This window comes from Lynx canadensis, chromosome B3 (genome assembly GCF_007474595.2).
Source record: "Lynx canadensis isolate LIC74 chromosome B3, mLynCan4.pri.v2, whole genome shotgun sequence".
Classification (NCBI taxonomy): Eukaryota; Metazoa; Chordata; class Mammalia; order Carnivora; family Felidae; genus Lynx; species Lynx canadensis.
Window position 1 is genome coordinate 71873254 of NC_044308.2, and position 22360 is coordinate 71895613.

General features: G+C 37.0%; 1 protein-coding gene across 1 annotated transcript in view; it reads right to left on the reverse strand.

Annotated features, from left to right (window-relative positions):
• HNRNPC (heterogeneous nuclear ribonucleoprotein C) overlaps positions 1-22360 on the reverse strand; it is a 56600-nt gene that overhangs the window by 27778 nt on the left and 6462 nt on the right. The window contains exon 4 of the mRNA XM_030318646.1: positions 1032-1309. Within this exon, the coding sequence (XP_030174506.1) occupies positions 1032-1272 (241 nt within the window). The 5' untranslated portion in view covers positions 1273-1309. The remainder of the gene's footprint in view (positions 1-1031; positions 1310-22360) is intronic.

Genomic DNA, 22360 nt, shown 5'->3' on the forward strand with positions numbered 1-22360 from the left:
TTACTATGATTCTGACAGCAAATCTTAGCAACTGGTAAGTTGTTAGAAAACTATTCAAGGAGATGAAATTCTGTAAGACTTATGTGCTAAGTCTTAATATGTAATGAAATCTTCTGAAGTTTAGAATATAAACTATTATTAAATAGGCCTTAAATCTCATTCTAAAATATCTGAACATACTAGATCAGAGCAGACACTTATTGGGAAAACTAACACCTACGACAAAACCACTTTGTGCTAATGCTGAAATATATTTAATAATAAGTACCTTTTATTATGTGTAACATGCTAGACTATACTTGAAGCGTCTCATGAATCATCTCAACTAAGACAAATTCCTGATAACACCAAAGTACTATTACCTCAGGTAAGAATAGATAATAAACTCTGAGGCACAGTTTTTAAAAACTAAGAAAATTTAAGGCTCAGCCAAGCTATGCAGACTGCCCAATACACAGTTATGAATCGCCAGTGCAGAGCCAAGCACCCGGCTCCACAGCTCAAGAATGACTAAGCTATATTGTCTTCACCTCATCCCTCCTGTGAATGGTAGGACACAGTTATTAGGCAGCAACTGTTCCTTATGTAACACGTCATTCCTATTCTCCTGACCTTACTCAAGACTGCCAACAGAAGCTTATCCAAACTCTGCTACACAAAATGGAATAAAATCCTTAGCCAATTATACCTACAACCCTAACATTTTTTGACTGTTAGCTTAATGGGAAAGGGACAGAAAAACAGAAGCTTGAATAGAAAAATCTAGATCTGGGGGCACCTGGGTGCCTCAGATGGTTGAGTCCAAGTCTTGACTACAGCTCATGAGGTCATGACATCAGTTTGTGAGACTGAGCCTTGTGTCAGGCTCCACACTATCAGCATGTAGCCTGCTTGGGATTCGCTCTACCAGTACCCTATATGCACATGGGTCTCTGTTTCTCTCTCAAAACTAATAAACACTAAAAAAAAGAAAAATGACCGGTATGTGAATTATACAATCAATGAAAAAATTAATTCAACCCAGATCTTACCTAAAACCTGGCCAGCAATCATTCTTCCATCCTCTCCTGCCACAGCAGCCCGGGCATTTCTCTCATTAACATACTGAACGAAGGCAAAGCCCTTATGAACAGAGCAACCCACAATTTTGCCATATTTTGAGAAGATTGCCTCCACATCAGATTTCTTGACCACAAGAGTGTTGAGATTCCCGATGAATACACGGGAGTTCATGGAGCGAGGATCTGTCTTGTTGGTAACATTGCTTGCCATGGTCTTTGATGATACGGTTGTTCACAAAGCCGAAAAGCTGGAAGGAAAAAAAAAAATGCGTTCAGGTGAAAAGGAGATAAAAACAAAATACTCCTCGATGAAACTTTCTACTCCTTATTTTGAACCACTGTGACTAGAGTATCAGTCAACCAAAAGGACTGTCATAGCAGCAAGTTATCTGACTGTTTTAGAGAGGAGAGCTCCTGAATATATGTATTCTTATAAAAATTTAGCTCCCTCTTCCCCAAGTCTATCCCATGAGGGGCTGGGGGGGGGTCCTCTTCAGAGACTACTAGTAACACAATCACGGACATTATTAATTGTAAGTGACCATCTCTGTTCTAAAGTCCTGAAGCAAATTCGAAATCCTTAAGCTTTCTACTACAAACTTCTCAGATTTCTAACCTTACCCCTCATACTAACCTAACCATTCCTTGCCACGTATAAAGAACTCCACCTTCTTGCACAGTGCTATTACTAAAACGAGTCTCAACTATTCCAAAGATATATAAAACTCTGAATTCTGCCCACAAACAACCATTCTTTAGCTAGATAAATGTGGGCAGCTGACACCCTCAAGTATAATTAACCTTATTATACTAAAGCAATATATAGACCCAACTCATTCACTCTGGAACTATTTCCAGGTACTTCAATTGACTTATAATATGCCAGAGGTATCTCCAGTATCAGTACTAGCACTTTACACAATGTACGGACTCTTGACCTACTTTACTTTTATGTGATAATCTACAAATACAGTTGGGACATTTACTACTAGATGATGATGATGATAAAACTAGTAAATAGAACACTGCATGAATCAAAAGGAGACCAAGAAAACTACTTTCCTCAGACTTTTTCAAAACAAAATTATCTTTATGTATGTTATAAAGGTTCAATCACAATTACATAGAGATTCATGATACTACCATCTTAGGTCTTTTTTTATGTGAGAAAAGTTTTGACATTCTTTAAGCTTTTTTATCTGCTGCCCCTTCCCACTCCAACTACCAAACTGAAGATGAACCCACTTTAGATTTAGAGTAACATTCTTAAGATTAATTTTTCCCCATTCATCCTTTTGAAACTCAAATCAGATATCAGTCTCTTTCCAATCCTCAGGAGAAATCATGACAAACTAGTTCTCGTGGATTATGTAAAAATATATTCTATATATGTATGTTAACAAAATAGTACAACATCATTTATACAGACCACTGGTATTTTTTTTTTTTTTGGACCACTAATATTCTGACCCTTAAACACCTAGTCCTTTCAAACAGTACTGATTTCTGTTTTAATTTTTTTTACATTTATTTATTTTTGATAGAGACAGAGCACCGGTGGGGGAAGGGCAGAGAGGAGGAGACACAGAATCGGAAGCAGGCTCCAGGCCTCAAGCTGTCAGCACAGAGCCTGATGTTGGGCTTGAACTCACAAACCATGAGATCATGACCTGAGCCAAAGTCGGACGCTTAACCGACTGAGCCACCCAGGCGCCCCACAAACAGTACTGATTTTAAAGCTGCCAAAACCATTTTTCCCTCCTAGCCATTCTAAAATTCAAGAAATTGTCTTTATTTGATTTTGGTTTCTAAATTATAGCTTTATAAACAGTTCTTAAATTTTAAGACTAAGAAATAAAAATTTATCAAACAGCAGTCGTGAGAGTCGTGAACACATTTTCAACTCTAAGTGTGAGTGCCAGAAAGCCTTAGAACACCAAAAACAAAAATGAAATGAAAGGCGTAACTGGTTTCAAATGTTACTGCTGGCTATTAAAGTTTCCTATTATTGTAAATGGGGACAACTTAAGCCAGGTTTCTACAAATGTTTTTCATGAGAAACAAACATATATTCTACATGTTATGGTAAATAATAATAAATACAGGAAAAAATATTCCTGGGTTCAATTAGAAATTACCTGTAAGGGAAAAGAGGATGGTTCTACATGCTATCAGTATACTGAACAAGAGGGTAAACCACCAAACAATGGACATTAATGCCTGCTTCAAATATACTCCTTGGAACCACAAAACAAATGGACTTATATGACTGTTTTTCCAATTTTCACAAAGATGGTAGGTATATAGCTTGTACCAATCTAGAAATATAGAATTCATTATATATAAAGAATGCCACTGGGCATTACGGATTAATTCTTAAGCAACTCCATTTGGAAAGGCCAGTAAAGAAACATCCAGACACAAATAAGAAGGTGGTAACTTTGGGTGCCATCTCTGAGTTTAAGAATATGATTTTATCTTTTAGGTGATTATATATGGTTTCTAAATTTGCTACAAGAATCATGAATTGTTAACCGAAAAATAATATATTGACCTCAACTTCAAAGGCTTGGCTAAAGTGAATGGTATAGCTTTCAATGCCATACTCACTGTAAGGATTTAATCAAAATATGAGCAATAGTAAAGACAAATGAACCCACAAAGATTCATTAATCCTGGTTCAAGGAGAAACACATGTTCCTAAAAAAAAAAAGGGTTAGTACAAATAAATACATTTTTTCACTGAACATGTATCTGAGAAGTACAGCTATCAAGGCTACTTCAGAGGAAAAACAGCAACAGCTACAATTCCTCAGAGTTTACACTCTAGTAATACTACTGTTTAATATTTTATTGAAAGGGCCCCGGGTAGCTCAGTCAGTTAAGCATCCAACTTTGGCTTGGGTCAGGATCTCACAGCTCGTGGGTTTGAGCCCCATGTAGGGCTCTAGGCTGACAGCTCAGAGCCTGGAGCCTGTTTCAGATTCTGTGTCTGTCTCTCAGATATAAACAAACATTAAAAAAAAAAAAATTATTGAAGAGAGGAACAGATTCCCCAAAATTTTACAAATTTCACAAATACAAATTATCTCAGTTCACATTCACCCTACCTTTAATCCTTAAGGTACCTTACCCTTGAAATCTCTGTTGGGAAGGAAGGGATGGATAGTGACCAATATCCCAAATGCAAAGAAACTACTGGGAAAAAAAAGATTCTCAAAAGAAAGCACCAACAGCAGAGCATAGTTTTTGATCTTTCTGAATCCCCAGATAAAAGCAACTAGATAGTGAGCTTTAGTGTCAAGGTACCCCAATGAAAATGCCAAAATGCCAGGCTGGTAAGGAAGCCAACGGCCCATGCAACAGCCCACGTGGGGGAAATAGACTCAGGAATTGAAGAATCCCCAAATATCCATTTACTGGATAGCCAAGGGAACCAATTTTAAGAAAAGCACTTGAAACAGAGTGTGTTTCCTGTTCCAAGTGTGGGTGAGTACAAGGGACTATTGTAAAAATCTCTAGGTACCAGAGCCTCTACAAAATCTCAAAACTAAGAAGCCCTCTATGTGCACCATTCCATTCTCAATCCCTTTCCAACCTCCAAAAGTTAACTATCGCTTTTTTTTTTTTTTTTTTTTTGTGAAGAAGGCTTCAAGCCCAGCACAGAGCCCTAAGCAGGGCCCGAACTCAAAATCCTCAAATCAAGACCTGAACTGAGATCAAAAGTCAGATGCTCAAAGGACTGAGCTACCCAGGTGTGCCATAATCACTTTCTTTTCAAAATATTCTATCACGTTTATGTATATCCCTAGTTAGTAGTCTTACCCATTAAAGCGAATTTGATGTGTCTTTTATGGCTTCTTTTAGATATGTTCCCCTTCCATCCCTTTAACTCAAAACAACTTCTTTGAAGAGTACAGGGTATTCAACCTCAAGTTTCCCAGTCTGGATTTCCCATAATTTCATACTCTTAGTGCAATTACACACACACAAAGTCTTTTTTGTGATATTACTGCTTAAATTCTACCATGACTTAAAATTATAGTATCTCAGGTTTATCTCTAACGTATTACTCAGAATTCATGAAAATATTTTCTCAGTTCTTACATGTTACTAACAGTTGGCCTATGCGGTCTATACTTGTCAGTCAGTTTTGCTGGGTATGAAATTTTATCACTGCATTTTCTTTCCTTAAATATGTTGTTTCATTTACTTCTCAACTGTCACAGGTCATTCCAAGGTGCAAACCTTGTTGGCAGAGTTGTATTTTTATGGACTTTGGTCATTAGAGGTTTTGCTTCCTAATTATTTTTCTCGACCTAACAGAAATGGAACAGATGTAAATTAACTTATTTGAGGCTACATTATGGGTCATAAAGGTTCACACTTGAGTAATTTTTCCTCATTGGGCAGATTTCTCCTAGCTTTTTAAAAATAAGTGCTAGGCAAGAAGATATGGGTGGAAGTGCTGCCTAGCTTAAATAATCAGATCCAAATGCTACAGTCTTCAAGACATACATCAGATTTCAGTATAAAAGCAGTTGCAGAACAAGTTAACTTTTGTTTTACCTTACAAATATCTATAGCATGTTATATTCTACATGCATTTTTGTACAGCAGATTTTTAATTTTTAACTCAGCATTCTAATTACCAGCAATTACAGTCTTTAGACTAATCTGCACATCACTTTAGGTGTGCCTGGCTGGCTCAGTGGGGGAAAGCATGCAACTCTTGATCCCAGGGTGGAGCCTGAGCCCCTCATTGGGTGTAGAGATTCAACAAAAACAAACAAAGAACTTAAAGAGAAAAATCTGGCAATTACTTTAAATAATGTGGGGAATTATGATTAAATGTTTAGGTCGAAAAGCAACATATATAACTATATGGTAAAAAGAAGCACATATAAACTATTCACATAAAAGTCACATGCTTACAAAAGATAAAGCAATAATATTTTAAAATGTTGTCCTGTGGGTACTCTGCTTTTGGTTAATGCTTATTATGACCTTCATAGTCTAGTTCCTCAAGCTAGTTTATAAATTCCACACCTTCTCCCATTTTTCTGACAACCAGAAGTTGCTAGCACATTTTAAATGTTCTGTAATTCCTCATAGATGAAATTAGTCTAGTAACATCCTTAAAGTTTTCTCAGAGAGGGGCTCCTGGGTGGCTCAGTCAGTTAGGCATCCACACTTCAGCTCAGGTCATGATCTCATGGCCTGTGGGTTCGAGCCCCACATGGGGTTCTGTGCTGACAGCTCAGAGCCAGGAGCCTGCTTTGAATTCTGTCTCTCCTGTCCCACTCATGCCCTATCTTTCTCTCAAAAATAAACTTAAAAAAAATTTTTTTAAAGTGTTCTCAGAGAAGTCATTTTTTTAAAGTTTTATTTTATTTCTAGTTAGTTAGCATATAGTGTTGTATTAGTTTCAGGCGTTATCAGAAAAAAAATTTTTTTTAAAGTTTATGTATGTAGGTAGGGAAGTAAGTAATCTCTATACACCATGTGGGGCTTGAACTGACAATCCAAAAATCAAGAGTCGCATGTTCTTCCAACTGAGCCAGCCAGGCGCCCCACAGAACTCATTTCTAAGTCAAATTCATTCTTTCTTAAACATCTAAATAAATAAAAGTTACACAGAATAAAAAAGGTTCTTTCCTAAAATTAGTTTCAAAGAGTAAAAAATGAGGGACGCCTGGGTGGTTCAGTCGGTTGAGTGTCTGACTTTGGCTCAGGTCACAATCTCACAGTCCGTGAGCTTAAGCCCCACATCGGGCTCTGTGCTGACAGCTCAGAGCCTGGAGCCTGCTTCCCACTGTGTCTCCCTCTCTCTCTGCCCCTCCCCCACTCATGCTCTGTCTCTTTCAAAAATGAATAAAAACATTTAAAACAATTTATATAAAAAAAAAGTAAAATGAACAGGGTAGACTTCTGAAATGATTATGTTCCCTGGATACTCTGCATCCTGTGTAATTCACTGCTGAAGATTTAAATAGATCTGGTTTCCAGAAGAGCAGAATTCGAACACAGTAAATACAATGGAAGGAAAGAATGAACATTTTCCTAAAGGTTATCTGGGTTGTAGCACTCATTAACTAGCACAGATGCACATGCACGCAGGTGTTTGCATACTACATACTTTACATATATATTTTTATCCCAAAGAATCTAAGGCGTGTTTTATCTGGTAAGTAAATCTAAACTAGGAGTACTCAGTTACCTTTATTGCATTACACCAAAGGATCTATGTGTCTGATCATAGGCTTTATGCTGAAGCAATAAAACCAAGAGATTTTAGTGGCAGTGATGGACAAATATTTAAGACTTGTGGATATAGAAGTGTTTCTATTCACACTCCTGCCATTCCAATTATATCCTAAAACCAAAAAAAAAAGGTAAATAAAATCTCCATCTGTTTGGAATGCAAACAAACCTGTCAAATTTTATTTCAACTGTTCATTCTCAGGTTTGCACTATCCCGATTCTTTGCCCTCTTGAGACCAACCTAACTTGGGACTGCCAATCTAACTAAAAATTTGGGAGATGTTTATAATGACTACTCCATCTCTCAAGTTCACATTAAATGTCAAGTAAATTCTGCTGGGAAGAGGAGCAGCAAGGGGAGATGTAGATTACACTCTCTGATTATGAAGTTTCAAATGGCCCAAAAACATAGGTTATGAAGGTCCTTGACTTTGCTGGGAGCTGGCCCAAAACAAATTTATAACTGGAACCAACACTTTAGCTCCCTTGCTTTTACGTCTGGGACACCAGAACTGTACCTTTAGTGGAAAAGGACTGGAAAGATAAATGCTTGACAAAACTGTGTCACTCATTCAGACTGTGTTTAGTATCACAGTAGTAATATTTAGGCATATTTACTACAAACAAAAATCCCAGCAGCAGAAAGTTAAGTACACAAGCCATAAGGTTTCTACTTAAGATTTCAGCCAATCCTCACGTTTGAATGTCCCCTCTCTGTAAAGAGAGCTTTCATACTATTTTCTTCTTTTCCCATCTTATATTCTAATAAACTTTTGCCAGCCGCTCAAAAAAAAAAATTTCAGCTAAACCTCTACCTGCTTGCCCTATACACCTAATCACGTTGAAACTTGCTCATAGCACATTACCTTTTACTCCAGAAAAAAATAAATCAAAGACAACATCTGTATGGCTTATCAGATGTCAAATCATACTAAGAAAAACAACTTGCCTCAAACTAGAAAATTCAGAACTCTGCCTTAAAATTTTCTTCATTACCCTTTAACTACCCTATACATCCAATTCAAATTAGATACATGACTAATGTTATTTCCCATCTTTCAATATAAAAAGAAAGTATCACTAGATGGCAGCAATGAGTTGGCATTTTTAAAAATATATGACTAAATCTGGAGTGTAAAGATTTTCTACTTCACACCGCCTTTCACAATTTCTTGACAAAGTTTCTTTTTCTGATACTATAAATTTCTCTGCCCAATTAGAGTGTCATCATCTGCACTAAGTTGTCCTCCTTTAACAATCCTAAGCTCTTATTTTGCCCCTTTATAAATCACTTGTCCCTCTTGGTTCCCTCTTACTCAAACTGGCCCCCTTTCTTTGTTCTCTGTCTGTTATCTTTATTGCATTCAATTATTTCCCTCTGGCCAACAATGAACTGTCCATCTGTCTGCAAAAAGAACAGTATACTTTATTTTTAAGGCATTTTCAGGTCACAAAAAGGGACGCTAGCCATTTTTAGATAAGCTATTCTAACTGCTATGTCTAAGAATTAAACTAAGAATACTCAAGATATTATAAATTATAGGGAGAAATAGATAATTCAATAAATGGTAGCACACAGCCATCTAAAAACAAACTCAGTACACCAAAATAAATTATAAATGGGTCAAAATTTAAATGTAAAAATTATATATGCAATTGTCAAAACCTCAACACAAAACATGCAACAGTCCCAAAAAGTATGAAGAGAAAGTAAAAGGCAGGAAACTCAAAACAAATCATTTAAAATCAAATGTTTTAAAGAAAAACATACTGAAATGAAAAATTTTAAAGATACTTCTTAAAACTGTTAGATTGGTAAAGATTACATCAATTTAAGAATTGATTCAGACGACTACTGATGTATGCTAAAATCACTGGGCAAAAGCTTGAGTAGAAACAGGATTTACATAATCTCAAAGTATTACCAAAAAGAATACGATTTTAACAGGAAAAATGTACTTTTACAATGGGAGACATAAATGCCACCACTTAAACCAACTGATCTGACATATGCCTGCTGATGTAACAAACATATCACCTATGCAATATTCTTGGTAAAATACTTGAACCTATACATACGGAAACAATCAATTTCAAGTTTGTAGAGACATTATACAACAATAAAAATGATTGAAACTCCTCAAAAATAAATACATACAAAATAGGGAAAAGGAAGGATTTTCCTAGATTAACAAAGCAATGTATGAACCTTGACTGGATAGGGAACATTTTTTGGTGACAACTAGAGAATTTTATTATGGACTGTACACAAGAGAATATTGAATATTATAATTATTTTGATAATTATGTGATGATACATACTATCTTTCTTCTTACAAGGTGAAGCCACGTTCAAGTTCCTAAGTGAAGTATCATGCCTAGAATTTTAAAATTATTCAGGAGGGGGGAAAAAATGCAAATAGAGAACAAACATGGCAATCTAAGAAGCAGCTACCAGAACCAAGCATAAGGCTGGAACACAGATGGTGTATTTTACATGTGTAATATTACCTGTTCCAAAGTTTCTTAAAGCTAGTTTAGGCAAATGGGAAAATGATATATACAAGGTCACACACTTTAACAAGTTCCCAGAAAATAGCAAAATTACATTTTTCTTAGATTTACTAATATAACAATGATCATCCAATTGGATGAAGAGAAATGGCATTTCCTCTGCTATAGCTAAGTAAACCAGTACATGTTTCTATAGGTTCCTTTGAAAACACTTTATTATTTTTTAAAATTTTTTTTAATGTTTATTTTTGAAAGACAGAGAGACAGCATGAGCCGGAGAGGGGCAGAGAGAGAGGGAGACCCAGAATATGAAGCAGGCTCCAGGCCCTGAACTGTCAGCAAAGAGCCTGACGCGGAGCTAGAACTCACAAGCCGCCAGATCATGACCCGATTGAAGTCGAAAGCTCAACCGACTGAGCCGCCCAGGCGCCCCTGAAAATTCTTAAAGTTAAGTGCCAAGCAACGGGTAGGTCTATATACTTGCATTAATTAAGCAACTGACAATGTTAAATTAATTTCAGGTCATCCTATTTGGAACTGAAAATGAGAAACTTTGACGCCTGTAATTTTTATAGATCCCTATAACAAAAAACATTAGATAACCCCCTAATAAAAACATGTTGTAGAAAACTAAGCGAAAAATACTTATAAAATAAATGCTCTAAAACTACATATGGTAACAATTCTACATTGCTAAAACCTATAAATATATAAAATACATACTATGAAAAAAATATAGAGATGTACAGGTACACCCATAGCTAGAGACAGAAAAATGGACGAAGATAGCAAATATTAAATTTTTTTTTTCAACGTTTATTTATTTTTGGGACAGAGAGAGACAGAGCATGAATGGGGGAGGGGCAGAGAGAGAGGGAGACACAGAATCGGAAACAGGCTCCAGGCTCTGAGCCATCAGCCCAGAGCCCGACGCGGGGCTCGAACTCACAGACCGCGAGATCGTGACCTGGCTGAAGTCGGACGCTTAACCGACTGAGCCACCCAGGCGCCCCAGATAGCTAATATTAATAGTGATTATCTTTGCTGATGCTTTAAGTATTTTCTTTACATGTTTCCTTCAAATTTTAATAAACATTTTTATAATAAGATTGTTCCTGTCAAAGTATAAACAGGTAATGAAATACAACAACAAATTTTAAACTGTATTAAACTGTTTTAAATTTAAAAATTTAAATTTAACCTGTACTAAAAATATTCCCAGAATCTCTAAGATGAAAAAACTAAATCATGTAGTTCAACAGCCTCACAATTCTTCAGAACATGTTAAAATCCCCTAACATCCTTGCTCACTCACTAATAATCTATCTAGCTTCTTGAACTGCCACCAAAGTCAAGGAATCCACAATTTAAAGATACTCAACTCTAAAACCTAACTGGCTTTTAACTAATTTCTTTAGTTGCTTCTTCCCTTGTCTCTTCGTTAGCATTAAAATTTTCTTTTTAACATAAATCTTATTCAAAGTGTTGTCTATCCTCACCATCTGTGAAAATAAGAAAGAAGTCCCATGCAACAATTTAATCTGTCAATGTCCCTTTGAACATAGTAGCAGCCCAAATTTGGTTGCTCTTTCAAGAATGGAATACACTCTGGGGGCGCCTGGGTGGCGCAGTCGGTTAAGCGTCCGACTTCAGCCAGGTCACGATCTCGCGGTCCGTGAGTTCGAGCCCCGCGTCGGGCTCTGGGCTGATGGCTCAGAGCCTGGAGCCTGTTTCCGATTCTGTGTTTCCCTCTCTCTCTGCCCCTCCCCCGTTCATGCTCTGTCTCTCTCTGTCCCAAAAACAAATAAACGTTGAAAAAAAAAAAAAAAAAAAAAAAAAAAAAAAAGAATGGAATACACTCTGGATGCTATCCAGATGCTAGTGCTTCTGCTAATAACTTTTGTATTGTCAACATATGCAGAATTCATAAAGTAAAACCTAATTCTTACTCATTAATATAATGCTAACTTCCTATTTGTATGACTATAGAGTTGGGTCTCTTTACATCTAGTACACGGTTTTACACTTCGAATACCATTTCATCCTCTTTATTTAAAAAAAAATTTTTTTAAACGTTTATTTATTTTTGAGACACAGAGAGAGCATGAATGGGGGTGGGTCAGAGAGAGGGAGACACAGAATTCAAAGCAGGCTCCAGGCTCTGAGCTGTCAGCACAGAGCCCGACACGTGGCTTGAACTCATGGACCGCGACATCATGACCTGAGCTTAAGTCGGCCGCTTAACCGACTGAGCCACCCAGGCGTCCCTCATCCTCTTTAGACCTATTTCAATGACCCTTGTTTCAGCCTGAAGTGTCAGATTCGGATTTTAAGTATTAAAATATTAACAGTCACTTACAATTACATATCCTTCACTGATTTGTTCAACATACCCTGAGGAATCTTGCCCAAATCACTTAGAGAAGTTTAATAAGATCAACACAATTTTCCTTCAATAGCACAAGATTTTTTCTATGTCACATTAGTTTTAAAACAATGACAACCAAAAGTCAATCTCAACTGACAAATGCTTCTGCGTATTTTCTGTATTCTGATCAGCCCTATCCTGGTTTAGGTTTGAACAGGACCTGAGTCAGTAACTTTAAAAATTGCAAATTAAAAGTTTAGGTAAACACTGTTTTCAAAAAAAAATTTTTTTTTAACCAAAATGGAAGATACCTATCCCCAAAAGTTCAAGCCATGGCCACCATGACCAAATTTCACTTGCAATAGTGACTAACGAAAACTTCCTAAATAGAACATAAAATACAACACATTCCCACACTAAAATACAAAAATAATGAAAAATAAAAGTTACAAAAAACCGTAATGTCTATTTGTCCACAATTCAAGTTCTTAATAACATACACAAAATGCATGAAAAGAATACATCCTAATGGTCAAGAGCTCTGAGACTAGGGTCAGACTTGTTTCACTTTCAAGGTCAACCCCTTTGAATAGTGTACACCACCCTTTGGGAAGCCAATTCCTCCAAAAACCAGACATTTCAACAGTAAAATCAGTATCATTGATAGTATTTGTCTCATTGGTGAGGTAGGAGGCATAAACAAAGTACAGAAAACATTGACATGGTGCTTGGCACACAGGAAGTGTTGCTGCTGCAGCTGCTGCTACTACTACATCATTTACTATTATTGGTAAATACCAACAGCAACAAAAAAATGGGCCAAGGACACAAACAGGTTATTAGCAAGTACTACTAAAGGTTTAAGGAGATTTTTTTAATTCAACATCACTATAATGAAAACATAAATGAAATCAATTACCATACTTCATTTACCAAATAAGCAAAAATATTTTAAACTTGGAATGGTCATATTTATACATTTTTTCTATGAATTGGTTCCATTATTTTCAGGGGACAATGGGACTTTTTTTTTTATCAAAAGCCTTAAACCTGTACACATTCTTTGGCTCAATCTCACTTTTGAGAACTCATCTGAAGCAAACAAGGATTTGGACATATTAACAGTGAAAAATTAGAAAATAAGTGCCTGACAATATAGGACTGGCTTAATGAATTTCAGTACATCAATCTGATTAATATAAGCAGCAACAATTATTTAAAAATGACAACGTACTGACATTGAGAGATGTTCAAGATGCTAAGGAGCACACATGCTATACAGCTGTCCCATGAACAACACAGGAGGCAAGGGGCACCAACGTCCCCACTGTGCAATAAACAAGCCAAACGGAACTGGACTCCCCAAAAACTGCTGACTGGAAGCCTTACCAATAAGTTTATTAACACGTATTCTGTGTATGTTATATACTGCATTCTTACAATAAGCAAGAGGGGCACCTAGGTGACTGTTTGTTAAGCTTGATTTTGGCTCAGGTTATGATCTCATGGTTTTGAGATCCACTCCTGCCTTAGATTAAGATTCTCTACCTCCCCCCATCCCCCGTTCACATGCTCCTTAAAAATAATAAGGAAAAAAGTTACTAAAATCCTAAGAAAAGGGGCGCCTGTGTGGCTCAGTCGGTTGAGCATCCGACTTTGGCTCAGGTCATGATTTCACGGCTCGTGAGTTCGAGCCCTGTGTCAGGCTCTGTGCTAACAGCTCAGAGCCTGGAGCCTGCTTCCCATTCTGTGTCTCCCTCTCTCTCTGCCCCTAATCCACTTGCATTCTGTCTCTGTCTCTCTCAAAAATAAATACTAAAAAAAAAATTTTTTTTAAATCCTAAGAAAAATGCTTACAGTATTGCATTTATATTTTAAAAAACCCACATGTAAGTCGAACCATACAATTCAAATCTGTGTTGTTCAAAGGTCAACCGTAGAAGTTATCTAAATTACTAAGTATTAGACATCTCAGGATGTAGTAATATTCTTAATTTTTTAAGTACTTTTTCCTTGATTTTTCTTCAACAACCACATTGCTCTCATAATTCGTCATTCTGCAAAGATAGCTTAATGCAACATTGCAATTCAAGGATTATAATGCACAGCTTGGCCTAGAATAAGCAAAGATTTCTATAACCCACCCTCCCCCCACAAACAAGTTGTAATGGTTGAGTGCTTCCCTTCCACAAAGAGCAATTCAAAACTATATAAAATTTTAGAAAATGGGCATCTCTCAATCAAATTTTTCACTGGATATTGTGTTTCACAAATTCAAGGTATCTCATTAGTAGTCCCAACAGAGACAGGTACTTCTCTCCACATTTCAACCTTCATAATCAACTGTTGGCATTATTAAATAGTTACCTGTCAGTTTCAGTCAGAGTTACATCAGACTTAAGGAAATAAGGGGGTAAGGTTATGCCTGGCTGGCTCAGTGGGTAGAGCATGTGACTTGATCTGAGTTGTGGATTCAAGCCCCATGCTGGGTGCAGAGATTACTTAAAAATAAAAGAAAAAAAAAGCAAACCTCAGCATTTTAGAAGCGTATTGTATTGTCCTTAAGTGTTTTTTCATTTATTTTTGGGAGAGCCAGAGCATGAGTGGGGGAAGGGCAGAGAGGGAGACACAGAATCAAAAGCAGGTTCCAGGCTGAGCTTGTCAGCAGAGCCTGACACAGGGCTTGAACCCACAAGATGTGAAATCATGACCCAAGCCGAAGTCAGATGCTTAACCAACTGAGCCACCCAGGCAATCCCATTTGTTTTTCCTAAAAAAGGGAAGGCTGCTACTTTCATTTATTTTTGAGAGAAGGGTGCCTGGGTGGCTCAGTGGGTTAAGTGTCTAGCTCTTGGTTTCAGCTCAGGTCATGATCTGGTTCATGGTTTCAAGCTCTGTGCTGACACTGTGGAGCCTGCTTGGGATTCTCTCTGCCCCATCCCCACTTGTTCTGTCTCTCACAAAAACAAACAAAAAATGATCTGAGGGAGAGAGACAGTGAGAGAAAGAGTGTGCACACAAGAGTGGGGGAGGGGCAGAGAGAGAGAAAGAGAGACAGAGGGGGAGAGAATCTCAAGCAGGTTCTATGCTGTACAGAGCCTGATGTAAGGCTCCATCCCATGAACCACGAGATCATAACATGAACCAAAATCAAGAGTCCGACCCTTAACCTACTGAACCACCCAGGTGCCCCAAAGCCTATCATAGTCTTTTTTTTTTTTTTAATATATGAAATTTATTGTCAAACTGGTTTCCATACAACACCCAGTGCTCATCCCAAAAGATGCCCTCTTCAATGCTCATCACCTACCCTCCTCTCCCTCCCACCCCCCATCAACCCTCAGTTTGTTCTCAGTTTTTAAGAGTCTCTTATGCTTTGGCTCTCTCCCACTCTAACCTCTTTTTTTTTTTTCCCCTTCCCCCTCCCCCATGGGTTTCTGTTAAGTTCTCTGGATCCACAAGAGTGAAAACATATGGTATCTGTCTTGTTATAAACCTATCATATTCTTAACTAGACTAACTTCTACATAGCAAAACTCCCCTTCAACAAACATCTACTCATTCTGAGAATTTTTCTTTAAATCTTCTTATTCTTGAGAGAGAGACAGAGTGCAAGTGGGAGAGGAACAGAGAGAGGGAGACACAGAATCTGAGCTGTCAGCACAGAGCCCAATGGGAGCTTGAAGTCACAGTTCAGTTCATGACCTGAGCTGAAGTCGGACGCTTAACCGACTGAGCCACCCTGGTGCCATTCTGGGGATGTTTTAAGCCATTTCAAAAAAAGAGGTTCCCAAATCTACAAGTATCAAACAAGTATTAGGAGTATGTAAAAGAATGCTTTTCACAGGAAAAGAAATAAGAGCAACATTTCATAATTACTTCAGTAAAGTCAATAAACCTTGACCAAACACTAAAACATCAAGGACACATGCAATATATAAAATATTAAAAAAAAAAATACAGGAAGTACTTATTTCTAGTATCACTGAAAACCTATGTGCATAATAGTGACAAAATGGTTGAGGTGCACATGAACTCTTGATCAAGAGAACAGTATCTTTATACTTGAGATTAATGCTTTAAATATTAGGAATCTGTCTTAAATCAGCAATTTCCCTTAAGTGGTTCAGTAAATAACACTCAAAGAAAACGGTAACATGGCAATCTAGGTATATATATAATATACAATACTGTTTTGTATGTCTGAATATTCTCTTTAAACATGGGGAAAAGGTAAAAATGTTCATAAGTATTATAGTCACAGATCCACACTGATAGGCAAAATTATGTTTTTCAAACATTTCTCTTTTCAGCTATCATTTATCACCGACAAATATTTGATTACTAGCTTCAGTGGTATCCACTACTTATCTACCATTTATCAAATTACCGTCTGAATTACTTGATTCTTAATCCTATTTATGAGTCATTATTTCAATTTTTACATTTTTTTATATTGTATTACTGCAAATTCACATACCGTGATCCCCAACTTTCCCCTCAAACACCAAAAAACCCTCTTGCCACAAAGCCCATCAAAATGTCTACATCACAAGTAAGCAATAATAAGGGAATGCAAGTGGTCTAGACCAGTACTTTTCTTTGATGTGCCCATCAGTTCTAGGATAGGGCATAAAATTCTGTATTTCTATGAAACTTCCAGGTTATGATGATGATGATGACAATGATGATGATGATGATGTTGCTGCTGGAGCACAGACCATATTCTGAATAGCAGATAGAAAGTGTCAGTGATACTTATTCACAGGATTTCATTTCTTTTTTATCTTGCAATTGAGTTCCAACAAATTATACTTTTCAGTTATAAAATTTATACTATTTTACTTTTTTTTAGAGAGAAACAGAAAGAGCATGTCGGGGGAGGGGGGAGGCAGAGAGAGAAAGGAAGGCTTCATGCTCAATGCGGAGCCCACACGGGACTCAATCCCACAACTCTGGGATCATGACCTGAGCCAAAATCAAGAATTGGATGTTCAACTGACTGAGCCACCCAGGTGTGCCCAAAATACACTTTTTAAAGTCTACCATGGAGACAGGTGTTTGGAAATCAGTATTTTTCAGTATTTACCAATACTGTGCCTTTTTTTTTTATGTTACACCCCAGCTGGATCTGGGGAACCACTCAGCTGTCAAATCAAATGTATTAGTTTTTATACAGTAATAGATATACATAATCACAGTCACTTAATGTAACAGACTGTAAATAATCAAATCAATCGAAGTCAGGCTGTCACCAAATGAGTTTGTCAAACTAATAATATTTGTCATAAAATTTTAATTTTTTATAAGGAAATAATTTTTAATAAGGAAATGAATTAAAGTTACAACATTCTCCATCACTCAGACCTAAGCAGCTAGAACATGGGATTATACCTAAATTTGAGAACTGACAATAAGATGACCATCTTCTGTTACTCTCAACTCAATTTTATCACCTATGAGAAAAACCATGCCAAGATTCACTCAAATTAACAAAAAACTTGTCTCTAATAAAAGAATTTCTCTAAGTCCAGAAAGACCAAGCAAAAAAGTAAATCCTTGATTTACTTCAAAATAATGTGAAGCAGAGGGAGTAGATGCAGGTATAGGTGAAACAAGATTACACAAGGACTGTCAAAACTGGATCAAGTTCATGGAAACTGATTATATCCCTTTGTGTAAGTTCAAGAATATTTCACAAAATTGAAACAGCATCAAATATCCACATACATATATGTAAAAATATAAACCACTTATAAAATTTTAGTTTTAGGACTGTTCAATTGTGTATAAAAGGGAAAAATGGCAAGAACCTAAGTGCCCCAAATAATAGTTTTAAGTAAAATATTGTTTAAGTATGCAATGTATGCAGCTATTAAAATTCTTAGATTATCTAATTTTGTTAATATTATATTCACATTAAGAAATTTTTTCTACTTGAATGTTACATGCTGTATGTATGACATGACTTTCTGAAAAGCCTATGTATGCATACTCCTGGAGAATTACTTTTTAAGAAAATGACAAAGTTCTTCCAAATTTTGTCTACAGCCCCATTCCAGGAAACACACAACCCATGTCCTCAAATTACAACTCAACTCATTCCACCACAGCCAAACCTATTTCTTTAGTTTTTTTTCTAATGTTATTTATTTTTGAGAGAGACAGAATGCAAGTGTGGGAAGGGTAGAGAGAGGGGGAGACAGATTCTGAATGAAGCAGGCTCCAGGCTCTGAGCTGTCAGCGCAGACCAGTGCAGGGCTCAAATTCTTGAACCACAGGAGATAGTGACCTGAGCCCAAGTCACTTAACTGGATGACCCACCCAGTTGCCTCCAGCCAAACCTATCTTAAAACTGCATTTCAACTTAACTACAAAACTGTTTACTAAACCCCTACCATAGGCCTTAACTATTTAACTTCAGTCACAGAATCTGAATTGAAGCATTTCTACAAAAGAAGTTTTAAGTTTTTAAATTAGAAACGAAATACTGTTGCTCATTATACTCCTCAGTGTAGGCACACAGCAAGTTTCCTTCCAACCCTAAATCCCTCCTTGCCCAGAGGTAATCAATGTTTTTTCACATGTAGCTTTCCAGATATTTCTCTCATACCTTTACGTAGAAGACAAAGTTCTTAATACGTGTGCTGTCAAAAAAAGTGCTCGAGTATTTAGTGGGGGAAAGCCTGAAGGGCCAAGAGAGGGAAAACACCAGCGAGGAGATGACCTTTGAGTGAAGTGAGGAACCTAATCTTAGGAATGTCTCAGGGAAGAACATTCCAAGGAAAGGCTCTGAGACAGGACCATCTAGTGTGCTCAAGACTCAGTAAGGAGGCAACTTGGCTAGAGCATACTGTGTGTACACTATTGGTAAAGAGGAGCACAACAGATCATGTACTTTGTTAAACCACAGTGAATTTTTAACACTGAAAATAGGGAGCTATTAGTTGAGTTTCAAGAAGAAACTCCTTCAGGCAATACATTTTTTCAAGCATTACATTTCAGTAGGACCAATGCAGCTACCACAACTGGTGGGAGGGGCAAAAAAACCTAAACCTATTCCAATTGTGCACCAGACAATGACAGCTTGAAACTGGACCAAGGAACGGCAGTATGGGTCAATTCTTGTATTTTAAAGGAAGCACTGACAGTGTATTTCACAAGGCCAAAGATAAGGTACGAGAGAAAACAGATAAGGATGGCTAACCAACATCTGACCTAAATTGACATAAAAACTGGAGTTTCATTAACAGGCAACACTGGTTTGAGAGAATTGCAAGAGCCCAGGTTTGGACTTTTAAGTTGATACACTTAAAGGGAGTAGTCAGCCAGGCAGTTAAACAGATTGATTGGCAAGTCATTCAAAAGAGGCCAAGGCTGGTGATGGAACCATGGGAATAATTAGCTTATAAATGGTATAGAAATCATCCGACTGAATGAAATGACCCAGAAACAGAACAAAAACCGGGAAGCTAAGTAAAAAAACGTTTCAAGGAGGAAGTGGCTCCACTGGTTAAATCATACCAACTGGTCAAGTGTGATGAGGACTGAAAAAGACTGCTGGATTTGGCAACACAACCCTCTAGGATGTGTATTTTTTTAAACCATAAATACAATTATTTATTTGACTAAACTCACTTTTAAAGTGTATTTACTTCCTCAAAAGAATACTGTCACATCCAAATATTTTATAAAATTATACCACAAAGCTACATCTAAGTAATTCATTACCTTGGACACTTCATTATGCCATTTAACATAAGTTAAAATATATAACGATATTTAGTTGGACACTCTCTAAAAATGGAGGTCCAACACAATTGGGTGAGGGTAACTTTAACCCAATAAAGATTTGTTTTCCATAAATACTTCAATATGTGAAGTAAAGCTCAACCTAGTTATGATTAAAAGTTGAAATCTGTAGGCCTAACTGCCTGAGTTAAACCCATGTGTCACCATTTACTAAGTATGTCTAACTGGGCAAATTTTAAAAATTCTGTGCTTCAATATTCTCATCTCCAAAATGTGAATACTTATACAAGATTACGATGATGATTTAAAAAGTTCACACAAGGGTGCCTGGGTGGCTCAGTTGGTTAAGTATGTCTAACTAGGCAAATTTTAAAAATTTTGTGCTTCAATATTCTCATCTCCAAAATGTGAATACTTATACAAAGATTACGATGATGATTAAAAAAGTTCACACAAGGGTGCCTGGGTGGCTCAGTTAGTTAGGCATCTCACTCTTGACTTTGGCTCAGGTCATGACCCCAAGGTCGTGGGATCTAGCCGTGCTCTGTGCTGAGCATGGAGCCTGCTTAAGTTTCTCTCTGCCCCCTCCCCCTCTAAAATAAATTAAGAAAGGTTACAAGAACTTTAACACTGATGAACACAAACATGGTAAAGTGTCCACATTATCGCTTCCAAAAGGAAAAAACCGTGTGTCTACTTCATTTTTCTTTTCAAATAGGGAAGCAATCCTATCATGTCTGAACCAAAGGGGTTGTCAGAGAAGTAACCAGTTAATTCCTACAATCTGATCAACCTGCCCTCTTCAAACAACTTACATCTGCTCAGTAATACATGCCCCAAAAAAACTCATTTGAAAAACCTGGGCAAGTAGGATTATCTGTTTTTTAAGAGATTAACCAGATAGTGACCATTCTGATTGGCTACTCTGGTAACTCTTCTAATTTATTGTCCTCTTTGAACTTTGTCCTCATTACTAACATTCCCCATACAATAGCCAGAAGGAAATTCCAAAGAAATAGGATCTCAGCATTCTCAAGTTCCTTCAAAAGACTCCTTTTCTTCCCAAAATAATCTAGATATTAAATGTGGCCCTACAAGGACCTATATACTATGCTTGGTACTTGCCTATCTTTCCAATTATTTCTTGCTCTGTAGCCAAGTTTTTTCTCCCAATAATCTGTGCTTTTAGGTAGGATAATCCACGTCCAGATCTTAATTTCAACACTAATTCCTTTAAGGTCTCTCACTGGCAGCACCCTCCCACCTCCATATTCTAAATTTGGTTCTCTTCCTATCATCTCATTCTGTTCTTTTCCTTCTAGATTATAAAATGCTCAATAACAAAGAGGGCTAGGGAACAATGTTTTGTTCATCCCTATATGCCCCAGCCTGACAGTGATTTTCAGAATAAGCACTCAAATGTCTACCTCACAAAGCAGTATTTAAACTGCTTTCTCCTACTCTTAACTCTAATCTGCTCCTTTTGTTTACCCAACATCTATCAGCTCCTCTCTAATCCCAATTACACTGCTTTTGAGGAGGCCAGCTCATTATTTTTCTGTGTATTTGAATATCTTATCGCCTACTTCTAATCTCACTCTCCTCTAAGCCATTTCCACACTATTACATTTCTAAAATGAAAATCTGATCTCACTCCCCAGTTTAAAACCTCAATAGCTCACCAATGGTTTTGGATAAAATAAAAACTCCCTAGCATGGCATTAAAATTTTTATAATCTGGCATTATTAATTCTAAGCTTCACTTCAGTTCCTTCTCTTAGAAGCACTTCCTGACTGGGGCACATGGGTAGCTCAGATTGGTTGAGCACCTGACTTTGGCTCAGGTCATGATCTCATGGTTTGTGATTTCGAGCCCTACATCAGGCTCCCTGCCCAGATCAGGGAAGAGGCTGCTTCAGATTCTCTATCTCTCTCTGCCCCTCTCCTGCCTGCACACTCTACCATTAAAAAAAAATTTTTTTTAAAGCAGCATTTCCTGACCTTTTAAGAGTCAATGAGGTACTTACTCATTTTTGCATACTTTTTATAGAATCTATGTTTCTCTCTTAATCACATGGTGACATCTCATTCACCGACATTTCCCTCACAAGGTTATGAGTCCCTGAAGAACTACACCTTTTTGTATCTCCCAAACTGTAACACAAGATAAATTTGTAGCATGAACAGGAAAGAGCATATAGCGAATAGAAACCACACAATGACAATGACAGAGAATTAACAGGTAAAAATAGCTTTCCTACAATAAAGGCCATCAATAGTACTTGGACCTATTAAAATTTTCCATTCCTGTTCCGTATAACATCAGGACAGTTCATAGAACTTTCTCCCATTCTGGTTTACTTTGAGGATGTCTTCAGTGTTCACTTTAATTGGACTTTAT